The 18,085-nt window shown below is 54.6% G+C and overlaps 2 protein-coding genes across 2 annotated transcripts; one reads left to right on the top strand and one right to left on the bottom strand.

Annotated features, from left to right (window-relative positions):
• Positions 1–1,986: 1,986 nt before the first annotated feature.
• On the top strand, positions 1,987–12,968 carry Lrrc47 (leucine rich repeat containing 47). Its single transcript, XM_038334842.1, has 7 exons — positions 1,987–2,608; positions 7,991–8,443; positions 9,495–9,611; positions 10,336–10,451; positions 10,788–10,890; positions 11,384–11,473; positions 11,625–12,968. The coding sequence occupies exons 1-7, from the start codon at positions 1,994–1,996 to the stop codon at positions 11,868–11,870; spliced, it is 1,740 nt and encodes a 579-aa protein (XP_038190770.1). The 5' UTR covers positions 1,987–1,993; the 3' UTR covers positions 11,871–12,968.
• Positions 12,969–14,600: 1,632 nt separating this feature from the next.
• Smim1 (small integral membrane protein 1 (Vel blood group)) lies at positions 14,601–17,866 on the bottom strand. Its single transcript, XM_038334646.1, has 4 exons — positions 17,787–17,866; positions 17,391–17,503; positions 15,499–15,617; positions 14,601–15,305 (listed from the first exon to the last, which is right to left on the bottom strand). The coding sequence occupies exons 3-4, from the start codon at positions 15,606–15,608 to the stop codon at positions 15,179–15,181; spliced, it is 237 nt and encodes a 78-aa protein (XP_038190574.1). The 5' UTR covers positions 15,609–15,617; positions 17,391–17,503; positions 17,787–17,866; the 3' UTR covers positions 14,601–15,178.
• Positions 17,867–18,085: the final 219 nt, after the last annotated feature.

The following is an 18,085-nucleotide window of genomic DNA, read 5'->3' as shown; positions in this document are numbered from 1 at the left end:
CTAGGTCGTACCCTAGCCCAAGACTGGTCCCTCCCACCAGGGCTGGGATTGAACCTTGGGCTGGCATATGTTTCTACCAACTGGGCTACCTCTTGTTGCTTATCCCAATTCTTCCTCTACTTAAATCTAAGGCTCTTGTCAGTACCCTGAAGACAGCCTGGTGGGAGGGGGGTCACTGGAGCCCTTTATCTTTTCCTCATCCCTGTATGCCATACTGACTAAATTGTATTCTCATTGCCTGTCTCTTTTATTACTTTCTCGACATGGTCTCATGTTGCCCAGGCTGACCAACCTCAAACTTGTTATAAAGCCAAGGTTGGCATTGGACTCCTAATCCTCCTGCCTTGTTGCAGCCCGACAGGCCAGCTCCCAGGACTGCACCCAGGGTTGCAGAAAGAATGCCTTCGGAGTAACAGGACTTAGAAAAAATTCTTATCTATCTGAGGGTTTTTAGGAAAATAACTTATGTGTTCTGATAATAACTTTATTACTGCATCTTGAAAACCTCTTTAGACAATCTCTCTACACAGTTACATCTCTTTCCTCCACATATTTCTCTTCTATACACATTTCCTCACTCTATCTACTGTCACATTTCTTCACACACACTCACACTGCTACATCTCTCTTCTACATCACACACACACACACACAGAGAGAGAGAGAGAGAGAGAGAGAGAGAGAGCGCTGGACAATATATAAATTATATTTTCAGGCTCACATAGCATTTCTTGAATAACCAATAAGAAACAGAGTCATCCTGATATACGAGGAATCACATGGTTTCTCTCAGGCTTAGACTGTCACAGTGACTGGCTGGCTGGAAATGAGTAGCCATGGCAATGCTTGGCCATACAGGAAGAAGGCACAGCCTCTCTGCACATAGCCTGAGAGACATGGAGAGTGACATCAAAATTCAGGACCTAAGCAATAAACAGTTTGTTGACTGGACCTTGAGTCCTGAATCACAAACTGGGGCCAGGAGTGCATGCAAGAAGTCAATTGCTGCTCTTGCTGCCCTCCCTTCCTGGAGCACACGTGTTCCCCGCTTCTCCCCTCTTTCTTTCTCTTCTCCTTTTTTCCTACTTTCTCTCTCTCTCTCCTTTAATAAATGTTTAGCTTTATGCCAAAAAAAAAAAGAAGTCAATTGCTGCACGGAGTTATGTCTTTAATGTTGTCAGCCTGACTTGGTTCAACAAACAGACACCTGGGAAGTTGACCTTGTGCACGTTTTGCCAGGGCAACTAGTCCATTTTGAATCTGCGCTGAAGTCTAAAATCAATTAAATGTGTTAAAAGCTGTTACGTAACTGAGAATATTGTAATTTTCCTATGACAGTCTGAGCTATGAAAAATATCCTACTATTTCTATTCATCGAAATTATACAGCTTAAATAGAAATTATCTTCCTGTCCACCCACAGATATATGTGTGCCCAGTAGATGGAATACAAAATAAACACACAGGCGGTGGGGAAGATACACGTAGCTCTTTTTAGGGAAGAAAGGTAGAAAAATCACAGAAACAAACGGATTCACTGTCAGTGACCCCACGATCTTTGCCAAGTGGGGCTCCCCATCAGAGAGTTACTCATCTCGGGGGTCGACCTGTTGAATGCTAGCTGCCATCAGCTGTATACTCTCCCAGTGTCCCGCACGGGCTCCACCTGCTGAGGGCTGGGATGACCGGTGTGCACCACCATGCACCGAGTATGCAGAGCTGGGAATCAAACCGAGGGCTTCACGCACACCAGACAAGGGCTTTACTAATTAAACGACATCCCCAGCACAACTGTGTGCTTAGCTGGTGTTTGGGTGTTAGGAAAAAAGGCCACCCTAGCCTATTAGAATCCCCAGGACCACCAGCACCAGACAGCCCCAGGGAGCCTGAGTGACCATCCCCCGGCCACCCACCCCGCAAACTCTCTGCCGTCACTTCCGGCTCCCGCCGGAACTAAGGCGCCGCACTCCGGAAGCGGCGCGCGGGTGGGTGCGATGGCGGCGGCGGCGGTATCCGAGGCCTGGCCGGAGCTGGAGCTCGCGGAGCGCGAGCGGCGTCGCGAGCTGCTGCTGACGGGGCCGGGGCTGGAGGAGCGGGTGAAGGCGGCGGGAGGGCGGCTGCCGCCGCGGCTCTTCACGCTGCCGCTGCTGCACTACCTGGAGGTGAGCGGCTGCGGCAGCCTACGCGCGCCGGGGCCCGGCCTGGCCCAGGGCCTCCCGCAGCTGCACAGCCTGGTGCTGCGGCGCAACGCGCTGGGGCCCGGCCTGAGCCCCGAGCTGGGGCCGCTGCCCGCGCTGCGCGTCCTCGACCTGTCCGGCAACGCGCTGGAGGCGCTGCCGCCGGGCGAGGGCCTGGGTCCCGCCGAGCCGCCCGGGCTGCCCCAGCTGCAGAGCCTCAACCTCAGCGGCAACCGCCTGCGCCAGCTGCCCGCCGACCTGGCGCGCTGCGCCCCTCGCCTGCAGAGCCTCAACCTCACCGGCAACCGCCTGGACGCCTTCCCCGCCGAGCTCTTCCTCCCGGGAGCTCTGCCGCTGCTCAGTGAGCTGGCCGCCGCCGACAACTGCCTGCGGGAGCTCAGCCCCGACGTCGCGCACCTGGCTTCGCTCAAGGTCAGCTGGGGCCCCTCGGAGGCTGCCTTGGCCCCCGCCGCCGGTCCATCCCAGATCGCTGCTCAGACCCGCCTGCTCGGGCGTCTCCGAACGTGGGGCACTTTAAAAGTTGTCGGGACATGTTCAGTAGCAGGGAGCCAGGTCTCGTTCTTTTGTGTGTAAGTGATCGGGTTTCCAAATGGCAGTGCATCCAGAGGAGGCACAAAAACATGAGAGAACTGGAATTGGCGGTGTTCAACCTAACAGCAGCCTTCAGAGGTCGCTCGGGTTGGGGCTTCCGTTTCATAGAAAGCTCTTGCGTTCTGTGGCCCCAGGCTCCCGCCATGTTTGACGCTCACCAGGTACTCTTTAAGTCTGTTGAGTCCTGCCTACCCCCTCCCCCCGCCCCATGTGCAACCTTGGCAGGGCAGGCCTTTGTGTCTTCGGCTTCTCAACCTTATGCAGACTTTTCCTAATGAAGGTGAATCGGCATAGCGGCTGGTTCACAAGGGTTCACTTTGACAATATGCCTCTCTGTGTGTGTGGGGGGGGGGGGGGGGGGAGGAGAGGGAGAGGAGAAAGAAGGAGAGGAGAGAGAGAGGAGAAAGAGAGAGAGAAATGGGCCAGCCACTCTGCAGAATGATACCTGTTTTTGGGCATCTCCATGAGGACTGGAGGAGGCTGTGAGATGTGACTCCCTGTGGTACCTTGGACCACTAGGTCATTGGCATCCTTATGGCTTAGGTGGGACACAGGCTGGACACTGTGCCTTCCTATGTAGTAGATGTTTTGACTTTCCAGGAGGCCGATGGTTGCGATAGCATGGTGCCTCTCTTTGTACCAGCCACTGACCTGATCTGGCTCCACAAACGGATGCAGCTGCCTTTGCTGGTGTGTGTGTGTGTGTGTGTGTGTGTGTGTGTGTGTGTGTGTGCGCGCGCGCGCGTGCGTGCGTGTGTGTGTGTGTGCGTGCGTGTGTGTGCGTGTGTGTGTGCGTGTATGTGTGTGTGCGTATGTGTGCGTGCGTGCGTGTGTGTGTGTGCGTGCGTGCGTGTGTGTGTGTGTGTGTGTCAGCTGACTGTTGTCTGCATATCATCATCATCTTGGAACTCCTCTCTCTCTCTTCACCTGGCAACTCAGAAGCAAGATATCAGGCCTCCAGGCCTAGCCTCTTGCCACTAAACCACACTCCACTGATTAAAAAAAGCAAAACCAGTAGAGGCAAGGATATGGACACACAAAGCCTGCTTGACTAGGCCCAGGGCATCGACACCAAGGCCTCTGCTGGTCTCTTTGTCTCTTGCCCAGGAGCTACCACCACATCTGGCCCCATACCAGCCTGGGGGACTACCAACACAAAGCTAGATCAGTTCCTCAACCCTAATCCTAGGAGAACAATAGGAAAACTTGAATCTGCTATTTCGGCCTTTGGGGCAAGGAATGCAAGCAGCAGCTGGCCTCCCTCTGCTGTCCTCTCCCTCTCTGTTGACTATGCTTGCTGGCGTATGAGTTTATTGCTCTGCCTTAGACCTGTGTGGCTTGGTTTCTCTTCGCAGGAGACCTGCATGTTGCAGGCAGAGGGCCCACTTGTTCATTCCAGCTGCCCGCCTAGCTTAGCCCCGAAATAACCACACAAACTGTATTAATTAAATTACTGCTTGGCCCATTAGCTCCAGCTTCTTATTGGCCAACTCTTACATCTTGTTTTAACCTATTTCTATTAATCTGTGTATCGCCACATGGCAGTGGCGTACCGGCTAAGTTTCAGCATCATGTCTTATCTGGCAGCGGATCCATGGCATCTCTCTTACTCTGCTTTCTTCCTCCCAGAATTCAGTTCCGTCCTCTGCCTACCTAAGTTCTGCCCTATCAACAGGCCAAGGCAGTTTCTTTATTCATTAACCAATACAATCAACACACAGAGGGGACTCCCACATCACCTGTGAACCCAAAGTAATAATAACCATTCTCTTCTGGAGTTCTGTGGTCTCTTAGGAATCATGCCAGGGGCTGTGGTAAGCCAGAAAGGGTTTTGTGACATCACTATGGTCTACTTGTGCAGTGTCTGTCACCCAGACTTACGGTGCTCTTCACTTGAGACTTCTGAAGTAGACTTAGTCAACGAAGACACCCCATAGAGATTCTTCCTGGCCAAGGATTGGTCCCTCACTGTCACTCACACAGGGACCAAAGTCTCGGTCTCTGACCAGAATCTGGGGTAAATAAATCCTTCCCAATCTTTGAATCGCAGTTGTAGCCAAAATGCCCAGATTCACCCAGCAGCTGTTGCCATATTGTGGTCCCTATGTGTCCCACAGACATGGCCTCACACTGCCGCCACTGCTGTGTTGTGAACCCATTCCTAGCAGGTGTCTGGTGCAGAGGTGGCCTCGGTTGTCCCTATGTCCCACTGGATGTCCTGGTGTCAGGTGTTCAGCACATCCTGCAAGGCATCCAGGTGCCCAAGCACAGCCACTCACAGCTTCCCCTGGGCACTGGGAGGCTGGCACCTAGCATTCTGCCCTGCTTCAGCATCTGCTGTTGTTACCTTCCACACAGGAGGGCCCATCGCAGCTGGAGCCCAGGCTCCGCTCTCATGACAAGGTTGCCACACTAGGCGCCGAGACCCGGCTCAACCCAAGCGTCACCTTTCTTACAAGAACACTTCACCCTGTGGCTCCATGTGGCAGGACCCATCTGCCTCTCTCTGACTCAGTCTTCATCTTTGTTGCTGTCCTGCCCTTGTCAGGTGGTGTCTCTGGAAGATGCCCCTCCTCTAACGGCTGTTTCTGAGGCTGTGCTGTACAAGCAAACCCTACCACGTCCTCCTTCCCTGCTTATTGCTTTCCTGGGTCTTCAGTAAATTGTATTTCAACAGCGGAAGCAGAAACGTCTCATTCAACCCAGTGTCTGAGAAGTGTTTTCATCCCACTGTAGTCTGAACATTTACACACAACTCTTTTTTTTTTAAATCATCTAATCATTTTATTCTTTTGAGTGTGCTACAGGAAAAATGTAAAATTATACATGTGGCTCACATTACAGTTCAGATAACAATGTCTCAGACACTGCTGGCCTCGTGTTGGTTTCTGGAGCCTTTATGTCAGTCTCTCTTCTGGAAGCTTCTTGACCACTCCAGCTGAAGATCGTTTCCAGAAATTTCATTTTTACAAATTAGCTTCATGTCACTTGAGACAGCTTTGTTGTGTAGGTGTCTGGGTTTGCATCTGTCCTTCCACATCTCCTGCTAGTCCCACGGAGCGGGCACCTTGACAGAGTGACAGTGTGAATTCTGGAGGCCCCAGAAGACACCAAGGGGACTTGGGAAAGTTGCTAAATGGGCTGGAGTGGATAGTGGTGCTTCTCAAGTTGCTAGAGTTAGGAGTCTCATACACTGAGAAGACTGCTCCTCAACTGGAGAAAGGAAGGTTAAATCCAGTGGCCTCCACCTCACATGTTTTACCTTCAGGTCATGTTCATCATGGGGACACTGTGCACAGCTCCTCTAAGGAGCACAGAAGCCCCCGTGTCCACGCTTACAGGGCTGCAGACGGACTGTTACAAACTGACAGTCTGGGCTGATGACTTCTCAGGATTGGGAGGAAGGTACGGACCCAGCAGGGTTCCTGATAGTGTCATAGTGGTCCTAAGAGGTCGGTGGAGTAACTGGGGAACAGCTAGGTCCTGCCGGTGCTCTCGCCCTCCAGTGGACAGAGACAGAGCACAGATCTTATGCTCCGGGCTGGGGCGCTGGTGTGGCTGCACTGCAGAAAGGCCCGTCGCAGTCCAAGTCAGCACATTAAAGCACCTCATGAGCTCCCTTCCCAAGATAGCTCATCACATTCACACAAACACCCACATCTCAGACCTTAAAGCTGAAAACTGCTGGCTCTGAGTGTTGGTGGAGGAGCACTGTGCTCCATCATGGACATGGCCAGCAGTGCTGTTCTCAAGGACCTCCTTGCAGGGCACCTGCACATGCAGGCCAGCCCTGCATTTTACCCAACAGGCCTTGCTGTTGTCTGGCCTCTCCCTTCTCAAGGGCCTGTGTCACTTTTCTTTCATGCTTTTTCTCCTTTGGCTTTTGTGGCTGTCTTCTGCCTTGGGAGTCTCTGCTGTCCCTGGGTGGTGTGTCTGGATCCCCTCTGTGCTGTAACCTCCCACCTCAAGCAGCCTGGTGGCTCCAGCCAAAGTTTCCCTCTCCCCTGCTTGAGAAGCGCCACCATCCAGAGCAGGTGTTTCCATAACAGTCCGCTCCCTGTGCTGTCCTCTTCCCGTTTCCACGCCCCGAGATCCAGGCTCAGCTGCCACAGACTGCATCTGAGTGCTTGCTGCAGCCCCTGCATGGCTCTGGTTTCTGAGCTGAGGTATCGCACCCATGGTGCCTGTGACCTCTCCCAGGCTCTTCTGAAGGGTGCTTGATGTAAGAGCAGAGAGCCAGGCAGACAGTCCCCACCAGCCCTGAGAGGGATATCTGTGTGTGTGTGTGTGTGTGTGTGTGTCTCAGAGCTGCTTCCAAGCCAGGCATGTAGCACGTGTCCTCTGGACAGAGCAGCTGTGACTGAGACCAGATCAGGCGTGTTGACTGTTGATGTCCTAGGAGGAGGTCACTGGAGCTGTCTCAGTCCTTCCCAGCTACATTCTCAGAATGTATGTGATTCTGCCCCGCGTGTATGTGGCCTTGTGATCTGGTGTGTGTGTGTGTGTGTGTGTGTGTGTGTGGACACTCCATCTATTCACCCATGCTGTGATGAGGTTTTCCAGTGGTGTGGCCGCTTTGAGGTTCCTGTAAGTAACCCTGGCCCATGTTCTGAGAAAGCTCACTAAAAACCACCGGCTCCCCAAACTGGACAGTGTTGCTCTATAAGGCAGGGCAGGCATTAGTTTATGTCTCCCTGGAAAGGAATTTTTACACCTAGCCTGCTGTTGAGCTCCCCCCAGCTACAATGACTGTAGAGGCTGAAGGGCTGCACTCTTCCCCGTGTTCGTAACAGCAGCATTGTCCGGCGGTAGGGATAGCAACAGGATGTCCTTTTCCACAGACCACTGGTCTTTGTGTGTGTGTAGCGTGGACACAGTGGCCCTACCGCCTTCCCCAGCTGAGGCGGTGTTCCGCTCCTGATGTCATACTTGGTCTAGGGAGGGGGCTGCTGGTGCTTGATTTTGTCATTATATTAAAGAAATAGCAGGGTGCCATTTGAGGACCCTGTTTTCAGATTGGAAGGAGTTCCGATCGGTCCCCTGCCTGCTGACAGGTCTGAGTGTTTGCTATGCTTGCAGGCCTGATGCACTGAGTTAGCAGCCCCTGGAGGGTTAGCCAGGCTGTGGCTCCTGGGCCTGGACCACAGGACTTTTTGTCCTCTTGCCCAGACCTGGGCATCCAGTTCTTTTCCTTCCCCCCAGACACTGGACCTCTCCAACAACCAGCTGAGCGAGATCCCTGCGGAACTGGCAGACTGCCCTAAGCTCAAAGAGATCAACTTCCGAGGGAACAAACTTCGAGACAAGCGCCTGGAGAAGATGGTGGGTGGCTGCCAGACCAAATCCATCCTAGAGTACCTACGTGCTGGTGGCCGCGGTGGCCGGAGCAAGGGCCGGCAAGAAGGTGCTGAAAAGGAGGACAGAAAGAAGAGGCGGGAGCGGAAGCAACGTCGGGAAAGTGGGGAGGGCGAGGAAGAGGTAGCAGACTCAGCCAGGCTGATGCTCAAGGTCTTGCACGTCTCTGAGAACCCCACACCCCTGACAGTCAGGGTGAGCCCAGAGGTCAGGGATGTGCGCCCGTACATTGTGGGGGCCATCGTGAGAGGCATGGACCTGCAGCCGGGAAATGCACTCCGTCGCTTTCTCAACTCTCAGGTGGGCACTCAGTAGGTGGACTTGGGGGACTGCATGCTGGGTAGGCATGCATGCAGTGAGCTGGCTTGATGGGTGCTGCATGCTGGGGTGGGCATACATGCAGCAGACTGACTTGGTGGGTGCTCTTGCTGGGGTGGGCATGCATGCAGCAGACTGACTTGGGGAGCCTGTATACTGGGTGTAGGGCTGCATCCTGGGTATACCACTGGAGCCAGCAGTCAGGTCAGGGTCACGAGGTGCAAGGTAGTCTTCATGCCTCAGTTTCCCTACATCAGTGGTAGTATGGCAGGCCCTGGTTCAGGGTGTAGAACGTCCATTGCCTATCCCCTTGGTTCCTACACACAGCTGTCACCCCACTCCAGACATGAATTTATTGGTGATGTTTGATGCTAGTGAGAAATTTCTGATTTCTGCAGAAAATATGAGACCATGTTAGAATTTTCTTTTCTTGCCAGGCATGGTATCACACACTTTTAGTCCCAGCAGAGGCAGACAGATCTCTGTGAGTTCGAGGCCATTCTAGTTTACATAGCAAGTTCCAGATCAACCAGGACTGCAGTGTGGTCTTATCTCAACAACAAACAAACAAATAATAAATAAATGGATAATAGTACAATTGTCCCTTCTCAGCAGCACATCCTCATGGAAGTTTCTGGGTCTGGCTGACTGGACCGCTCCTGGAAGCTGTCTCCCTGTGCACTGAAAAGCACATCTTTGCCTTTTGTGCCCAGCAGAGACCGGTGCAGCCTTGTGCAGGCAAGGCCAGAGTTGCTATCTGAGACGTCCCTCAGCAGCTCAGGGAGGAGGCCAGGCCAGTAGTGCCCCCTTCCCGCCCCAGCCATGCCCAGCCTAGCAGCAGACCTGAAATCTGCCCTGTAGACAGAGTGATAGGTTGAGATGAGAGCTCTAGAGTTAAAGAGAAGAGAAAGGCTGCTGGCGACCAGATAACCACAGAGTTGGGAGGCAGGGAGGTGCCACTTTGTAGTGGAGAGCTTCAGGCCTCCCTGGACAGCAGGGACTCTGAAGCCCATTCCTCTGCTCTCATCTGCAGACCAAGCTCCATGAGGACCTCTGTGAGAAGAGGACAGCAGCAACCATTGCGACCCACGACCTCCAGGCAGTGCGCGGGCCCCTGCTGTATGCAGCCCGGCCACCCGGTGACCTGAAGGTACCAACTGCTCTGCCCGTTCCGTCTACCCTTGCACGTTTCCTTAGACTCACAGGCTGGGGGTTGGGCCTGGGAAGCTTAACCTGGTGCTTTTCTGGGCAAGTGCATAAGGGACGTGATTTCTGCCTGTTCTAAGGGAGGCCTTGGAAAGGGCTTCCTGTACTTACCCACTTTTATTGAGACAGGGTCTCACTCTGTAGCCCTGTCTGACCTGAAACTTTCTGTGTAGAGGAGACTGGCCTTGAACTTATAGAGATCTACCTGCCCTGCACCAAGTGCTAGAATTAAAGGCATGTGCTACCATGCCTAGGTAGCTCACCAACTTTAACAAAAGATTTTGGTCTCACTTAACACCTGTAGTGTGAGCTGTATCACTTGGTTGCTCTCTGGGCTGTGATTTCCAGGCTTGGATTTACATAGAGACCAGGGGTAGGGACTCAGGTGCCCACTGCATGCCTGACCAGCTCAGGTGATTCCTATCTCTCCCCTGGCCTTCTGAGCAATCACATGTTTTTAGAAATACAGGTGTCTGTGAGCTCAGAACTTTGAATGTTGAGCACCCCCTCTCCAGAGGGGTCTCTGGAAATATAGTCTCTTGCTTCCAGACTTGGTGACTTGGCAACCCACTCCCTGGCTAGAGATTAAGATAGAGAGGTATACAGCATTCCTCATGTTTACTGGTGGGCCTCAGTAACACAATGAGCTATAAGCTTCTGCTCTACAGATTGTGCCCTTGGGGCGGAAAGAAGCCAAGGCCAAGGAGCTAGTGAGGCAGCTGCAGCTGGAGGCTGAGGAGCAGAGAAAGCAGAAGAAGCGGCAAAGCGTCTCCGGGCTGCACAGGTCAGTCAGCTGGCAGACAGGTCGGCACACTGCCCACCACAAATCCCTGTATCTCAGCCTGCCCTCCAGCTGCCAGAAGACAGCATAAGCAGATGGGGAGGGATTTTCCCCAGACTTCCTTCTAAGGGAGAGTCACTACCCCTCCTGAAAGGGCCAGACTCCATTGTGAGGGGTTAGGGAGTCGGGGGAGGGGTCCTGCTCCAGGCAGCCATCAGGTTGTCAGTGGTGGTCAGGGCTGTCAGACCTAAGGCCCTCTGTCACTTCACCTCCCAGGTCTCTGGGCAGATGAGGATGCAGGGCTCACACTGCCTGTCACCTGGATTCCTTCCCACACAGGTACCTTCACTTACTGGACGGGAAGGAAAACTACCCCTGTCTCGTGGATGCCGAAGGAGATGTGATTTCTTTCCCACCTATAACAAACAGTGAGAAGACAAAGGTAGGCAGTGTATGGCGTGCGGACCTGTCCTTTAGGCTGCGCCACCTGCTCGTGCCCGCTCATGAGAGAGATGCAGAGTGGAGGACTGGGGCCCTCTGCTCCTGGGCATTGCTCACACCTGGTGCCACCCACCTCTACAAAGTCACCATCGTGCTGTCCCCCAGTCTGTGGCCCTGGCTACAAGTTCTTAGTGTAAGACAGGTTTTCGTGTAGCCCAGGCTGGCCTTTAACTTGATATATAGTCTAAGAGTTACCATGAACTTCCGATCCTCCACGTCCCTGATGCTATAGGATTATAGATGTGTACCTTGTGTACCACCATTCCTGCCTGGTTTATGCAGTGCTGGGGACTTAACTCAAGGCTTCATGCATGCAAGGCAGGTGCTCTACACCTCCAGCCCTGCGTAACTCTGCTCATAGATTTTTCTCCTGAATACGCTGAGCAGCTGGTGTCCCCGCACCAATAACTTTCTCCTGAACTCTAACTCTTCAGATTAAGAAAACCACATGCGACTTGTTTTTGGAAGTCACAAGTGCCACGAGCCTGCAGCTCTGTAAGGACATCATGGACAGCCTCATTCTGGTGAGTGGCCCCACCCGAGCGAGATCCTGGCCATGAGGGCAGCTTTGTGTCCCCACCCTCCCATAGCTGCTGCTTGCTGCTCTCTGGGTCCCGGCAGCCTGACTTCCTAGGTCACTTTTCCTCTCTGTTAAAAAGTTATTTTTCTTTGCAGAAAATGGCAGAACTGAACAAAAGCACTTCAGAAAATAAAGAGGAAGACGCACTCTCGGGTACGGAAGCTGATGCCAGCTGTGGGGTTTCTGATCCCAGCTTGAATCTGAGAGCTGGAAAGGATGGACAGTGCCCCCTGGTGGTGGAGCAGGTCCGAGTGGTGGACCTGGAGGGCAGCTTGAAGGTGGTCTACCCGTCCAAGGCCGACCTGGTCACCACCCCTCCCTATGTGACTGTGGTTCGCTGACATCCAGGCCGCATAACTGGTTCCACTTGTGGCTCCTGTGGGGGCACTGGCTGTAGATGTCTCTGTGTGGTTGGTTGTTCTTTGTCCCTTTTCTCTGAGTGTTTTAAGGTGTCTGCGTTTTGTCTGGGTGACGGTTGTAAAGTGAGTTGTGTCATCATTACAGCACTAATGAGAGTCTGCTGTTCTCGTGGATGTTCACATAACTGCTGGAAATGTTCTGAATCTTGTGGGTAACGGGGGGAGGCTGAGCAGGGTTTGATGTGCACGTGTGAATTCAGGGTGAATGGCGGCAGGCATCCTGTGGGACAGTGCTCACTTCTCGACAGCATGTTAATAGCAGAGACAATGGAGAGCATCATATTGTGATTGTAACCTCTGGCGCTTGGGTCCTAGCACGGTGCTGCTGCCATGCGCCCAGGGCTGGAGTCCACCTGCTCCTCAGCCCCAGAGGCCATGCCCATGTAGTCCTGGGTAGTCGACAGATTTCTGTGAGTGATGGGAAGGCTGGTTTGTGAGCTGTTGGCCAGTGGCGGGAAGGTGTGCGGCACACACGGCCCTACAGGCTTCCGTGTCAGTCTGTCCTTGTCTACCACCTGTCTCACTCTGCGTGTGTTGGCGTACATACCCGGCATACCTTCCATCCTTGGAACCAAAGCGCTTGATCCTGAGGACCCAGCCAGCTGCACAAGGGACTTAGTGGCCCTATCCTATGCCTTACCATCTGGCTGCAGAAGGGACCTGGCCCTTCAGCCTTTCTTTGGTCTTTGACCTCAAAGGACAGTTCCTGTCTTCTGTAAAACAACGGTTTGGGTTTGTGGTTTTAGTCTCGAGGTTGTGCAAGGTCCTGTGGTTGTCAGAGCCAGTGGGGCTGCGGGTCCCTCGAGGCAGTGTCCTGGACAAAGCCTTGTGACTGCACAGTTGCTCTTGGGTCCCTTTGAGTGACCATGGCAAGAGCTCACCTATTCTGTGTGGATTCACCAAAGTGTGGAAGGGTGGAGCTGCCCCATGCCCACCCCTCCACCCCTGCCAGTTCCTGCTGTTTCTTCCAGAATAGCCCATGTGTGAGATTAAAATTTTTGGAACTTTTTACAGACACAAGCAGACGCCTCTTTGTTCTAATAAACCCCTTGGTTGCAGCGTGTTCTCTGCACCCAGCCGCCTTCCCGCTCTCGTCAGCAGGACAGCGCAGGGTCTGTTCCTGGCGTTGACGTGGGAAAACAGCCCCAATCCCCACCTGGTTCTGGACGCCCACCAGGGCCATGGCCTGTGGCCACTTGAGACTACCCACTCCCTGTAGAGCACTGACCAGAGAGTGCTAGGCTGAAGACACTGGCCAGTTGCCAGGGCTGGGAGCACCTGTCTCAGTTGGAGTACAGGATATGGCTAGATGCCCATCCACTACTGTCATCCCAGGGGTGCAGGACTACCAAGAGAAGCTGGGCACTTGCTTTCTCTCAACTGGAGCCCCTTAGATGGAACACACTTGCTCCTCCCTGCCCCGCCCCCGCACCCCTCAGCCATGTCTGATTTGTCCAGGCACACACCTGCTCCTACCCCACAAGGGCTAACCAGGCCAGGGTGCCCTCTTGACAATGGCCACACTAGGCCTTGAGGGGTCCTTCCCTGGGACCTCCCAATGCCTGTTTTGCTATTGCGGGGGGCGGGGCATTCCACTGTCTTACTCAGTTGGGGCCTGTGAGTGGGGACAGGTGGTGTCTGTTAGAACTCAGGCCTAGATTTGTAATACAGAGACCCAGGCCAGTTGGAGCAATTCCACTGCAGATTCCCACATGAGGGCCACTGGAGCTCAGGACAATACAAACCAGGAGTTCTGAGAATGAGGCCAGCTGCACCAGCCTTCCCTGGCCAGTGTGGCCCAGCCCCTCAACTTGTCAGTGCGGTAAAGGCAAATGGGGAGGGGCGGGGGGGAGGAGTCTTCCCGACCTGCGAGCGGTGGGTTTAGTCTTCTGGCACCTGCCATCTACTGTCTGGCTCCCCTTCTCCCATGCCCTCCACCCTCTCATCCCAGGGTGCAGACTTCACCTCAATATTTTCTAGCAAACGTCCTGCAAGCCTGGAACCATTTCACAGCACGGCAGGGATGAGGGGTGGCCCAGGGAGGTTCTATGTAGACCACTGGAGAGGAGGCCACAGTTCCCTCAAGTGTTGAAGGGCTTGTCCTCCATGGCCCAGTAAGGAGGGACACGTCCAACCACATCCCGACCCTTAGGTCTCCTGTGTTCTTGGGAGATGGCCCAGCCAGGAGGGGCACATTCCAGTACGGAGCCAAACAGGAAGAGCTGTGGAGGAGGGTCAGGCCTGCAGCAAGTCATGCCTGGCTGGGCAGCACTGCTAGGACAGTCAGTCACCCACTGTTCTTTCAGTAAGCAGTCATTTGTCTACAGGCTCCGTAAGGAGGGGGAGCCTGTGGAGAGGCAGCGAGCAGGGCACCAGCCTCCATTTTCTCTTAGGGCCATCCCTGAAGACATCCCTAAAGACATCCCTAGTTTGCTAAAGAATACAATGTTGTGCTGGGTGGTGGTGCCTGCCTTTAATCCCAGCACTAGGGAGGCAGAGACAGGCGGATCTCTGTGAGTTTGAGGCCAGCCTGGTCTACAAGAGCTAGTTCCAGGACAGACTCCAAAAGCTACAGAGAAACCCTGTCTCGAAAAACAAAAAATCAAAAACCAAACAAAAGAATACAATGTTGTATGCCAGGTGGCCCATGTCTTTAATCCCAGCACTCAAGAAAGAGGCAAGTGGATCTGAGTTCAAGACCAGCCAGCCTGGTTTACAAAGTGAGTTCCAGGACAGCCAAAGCTACACAGAGAAACCCTCTCTCAAATAAAAAGCATACAATGTTGTGTTTGAAAAGGCCTCTGTGCCATATACAGAAACAGGTCTTCTATATGGGGCCTTATCTGTGTCCCCTAAAAAGAATAGGTAGGGGACACATCATTATTCAGGGCACAGCCAGGAATCTGGAAGGCCTAGAGGGCCAGGAGCTTTGCCCAAGGCCACAGGGAGGAGCACATGCTGTGGCTTGCCTCAGTTACAGACAGGCCAAGCCCTAGACTGAGGAAGATCTGGCCTAGCATTGGTCAAAGGGATGTGGACACCATAGGTAGCGCCCAGCCTGGGGAGGTTCCCTCCAGCTCTACTGGGACTGAGCCTAGTCCCAGCATGTATGCAGCTGATGCTGCCTGCGCTAGGATGTTGGAGCTGTGCTGACAGTGCACGCTGGCATCTTCATATGCCCTGGGGTCTGTGGACATGGGAGGGAGTGGGGGGCGGGAGCGGGGCAGCATTTATTTGCACTTGTGCACGTAGTAGCCAGTGACGTAGCCCAAGATGAAGATGATCCAGAAGAGGGCCACTCCACCCAGCACCTTCATGGCGATCCCCAGCTTGCCTGAGCACAACTTCTGGGAGAGCCTAGAGCAAGAACCATCAGTGAGCCCAAGCCAGGGCTCCAGGTAGACCTGGATAGGTTTGGATGGGGAAGGAAGATCAGGGCCTCCTGAGTGCCCTGCTGGAGTTGGGAGTTACCTGTCCATCCAGAGGGATGGCCCAATGGTTGGACAAGGCTGGTCAGTGCAATGGGGGTCACGGCCTGTTGGGATTTTACCTCCTATAGCATGAGGGCTCCTCTGTGCTGGACATGGCAGTCATGCTGACTTCATCCCGGTTGCTGTTGTCCCACCTGCTGTAGCGGACCCCACTCTCCTGGGACTGCATGCTGTAGGCCTGGGGGAGAGGGGGGAGGCTACAGCAGTCAGAGCGGAGACAAAACAGGCATCAGACCAGACTGCTGTCACTGAAGGGTCAGCCTGGAAGGAGGGGGCGGTACTTACCAAGGTAACTAGAAACTAGCTCAGGGTCAGAAGGACTAAGCAAAGCAGGAATTCCAACCCAGAGGGCAGGGCAGTCCCTGGCTAAGCCCTGACCCTCTGGAATGTAAGCCTCTGCTTTGCCAGCTGGGGCCTCTTCTGAGGGGTCAGGGTCTCTCCTCCCTTGCGGGACATTTATCAGGGGAGGCAGCCAGTGCTGCCCTCAGAGACCAGGAAAGTGTAGCTGCCAAGGACCCGATAACCGTCTTCCTCCCAGGCCCAGCCGATAAGGCCTGGAGCTGCCTTCCAGAGAGACTGGCAAAGAGAGGGATGAGCAGTGGATGGTGGCTGGTACCACCAGTCCAGCCAGCCAGGGAGCTGCTGGGCAGCAGCTGTCCTCTTCCCCTCCTCCACCTGCTGCCCCTGAGAGGCATCAAGCAGGGCTTCTGGAGCCCCTGTAGATTATAGATTAGCAGGAAGTAGGGGCCACAAGAGTGCCTAGAGCAGGAAGGTTCCTACCACCAAACAATCCCTGACTCCTTCAGGGCCAGCCACCCTGGGGGCACAGACAGTGGGTTGGGAGGAGGAGGAGTCACTGTGACAATGTTGCCATGCATGGTCGCTCCTGCCTCCCTGCAGGCCTGCCAGCAATGGATACTTGACTAACCCTCTCATTTACCCTCTGACCTCTCCCGTGGCCTCTTGTTTACCTGAGGGGAACAGGGCACACACCAGAAGTACAGGCTGAGGTAAGGAGAAGGTTAAGGTTCCTGTGTACTGGGCATCCAAGTGTCCCCTCACAGCACCCAGCTCCAAGACCCTGCCTCACAGCCGCTGAGGCCATGGGAAGGCAGCATGCATCCTAGATAACAATGTGCACAGTGACCCAAAGGCACAGCAGGCTAGAGGGCTGCAGAAGACGGCTGCAGAAGCCCAGGATGCCAGGCTGGCTGGGTGGAAGAAGGGACGCCATCTTAACCACAAGTGTCTTCAGGTGGGGCCTCTGGCTGACCTCCAGGGGTGACAAGCGTGACTGGAGTGTCCTGTTTGTTACCCCCCTCAGACAGAGCACGCCAGCTACCTGCACAAGGCTCAATCCCTTCCTTCAGGTGGACAGCAGGAGTGTTGGCTCCGGGTGGCAGCCACGCCAAGATGAGTTTGATACCCGAACCCCTCTTTTGCCATGCCATTAGTTGTGGGCAAAGTGCGGGATGAAGCGGGGTGAAGTGGAATGCGGGGAGAGGAAGCTTTTGCTCTCTCACAATTAAGAGTGGCCACCTCTTTCCTGCTTATGCAGTAGCCAGAGCAGCTACACCACACATGCAGTCTAGACATCAATGCAACACTGGCTCTAACAGGACCGTCTCTACAGCAAAACCTGCCCGCATGTGGAATTTGGGGTATGGGGGTCTCCCCAATTTGTTCAAGCCGGAGGTAGTGGGATCCTGTTATCTGCCAACCATCCGTGGCTGGACAGGCCACTAGACAGCAATGGGCTCCTCGGGCCGGGGTCTCCTGGCCTTCGTGCACCCTGATCTGTACAATCGTCATAGACACAGTAGGAAGGGCCTACGAGGCCCCTCCAAACCCAGAACCTCCCCGAAGGGGTGTGCACACAGGAGTCCAACATGCCATGCGGCTGCTCGTTAGACCCGTTTGCCCACAGAGTACCTCTGAGACCCCAACTTACAAAGGCGAGTCGTGGTGGGGGCTGAAGCCTCCGGTGCCCAGGAAGGCTGTCAGGGTCTGGTCAGTGGATCCCACCTTCCCCCAGTAGGGTAAGCCAGGGTTGGTGCCTCGAGCCTTAAATAAAGAAAACAAAGGTGGGAAGAGGAGCAGATAGCTAAAGGAAAGGAAGAAACGGGCCCCAAGGGAGTTCCTGGGTCCTGAGAGGAGCTGGGCCGCCAGTTCCGGGCCTGATAGCCCTTGGTAGTTAGGCCTTATCTAGCCCTTCCCACTCCGGAATTCTAGGGCAAGGGAAGCTCTAGCCCCGGAGGGAGGACATAGGAGTGGTGGGGGCGAGCTGCCAGGTCCACCTGCGTGGGCTGCAACGGGAAGCTGCTAATCCCTGCGGAGTGCGTCTCACCTGCGCCCCTCGCCAGGGCCGCTGCCGCAAGCCCCGGACGCGTCTCCAGCCCTGGGGGTGATGGGGGCGGGGCCCGAGGCTGGGGGCGGGTCTGAAGGGCGGGGCCGAGTTGAGGGAGGCCCGGCTGAGAAGGGGGCAGTGGACTGGGAGAGATCGGGAGGGGCAGACCCCTCTGGCTGCTGGAGTTGCCGAACCGAGCCGGCCACCGGAGAGACCTGCAGAGGGCGCCAGGTCCTTGCCCAGCCTCTCAGAGTCAGGCTCAGAGAAGGCTCGGTGTCCGGGCATTCTGCTCCCCAGAA

Source organism: Arvicola amphibius, chromosome 6 (assembly GCF_903992535.2).
Source record: "Arvicola amphibius chromosome 6, mArvAmp1.2, whole genome shotgun sequence".
Classification (NCBI taxonomy): domain Eukaryota; kingdom Metazoa; phylum Chordata; class Mammalia; order Rodentia; family Cricetidae; genus Arvicola; species Arvicola amphibius.
The sequence above is the reverse complement of the archived record's forward strand: the minus strand, read 5'-3'. Positions and strand labels throughout refer to the sequence as shown.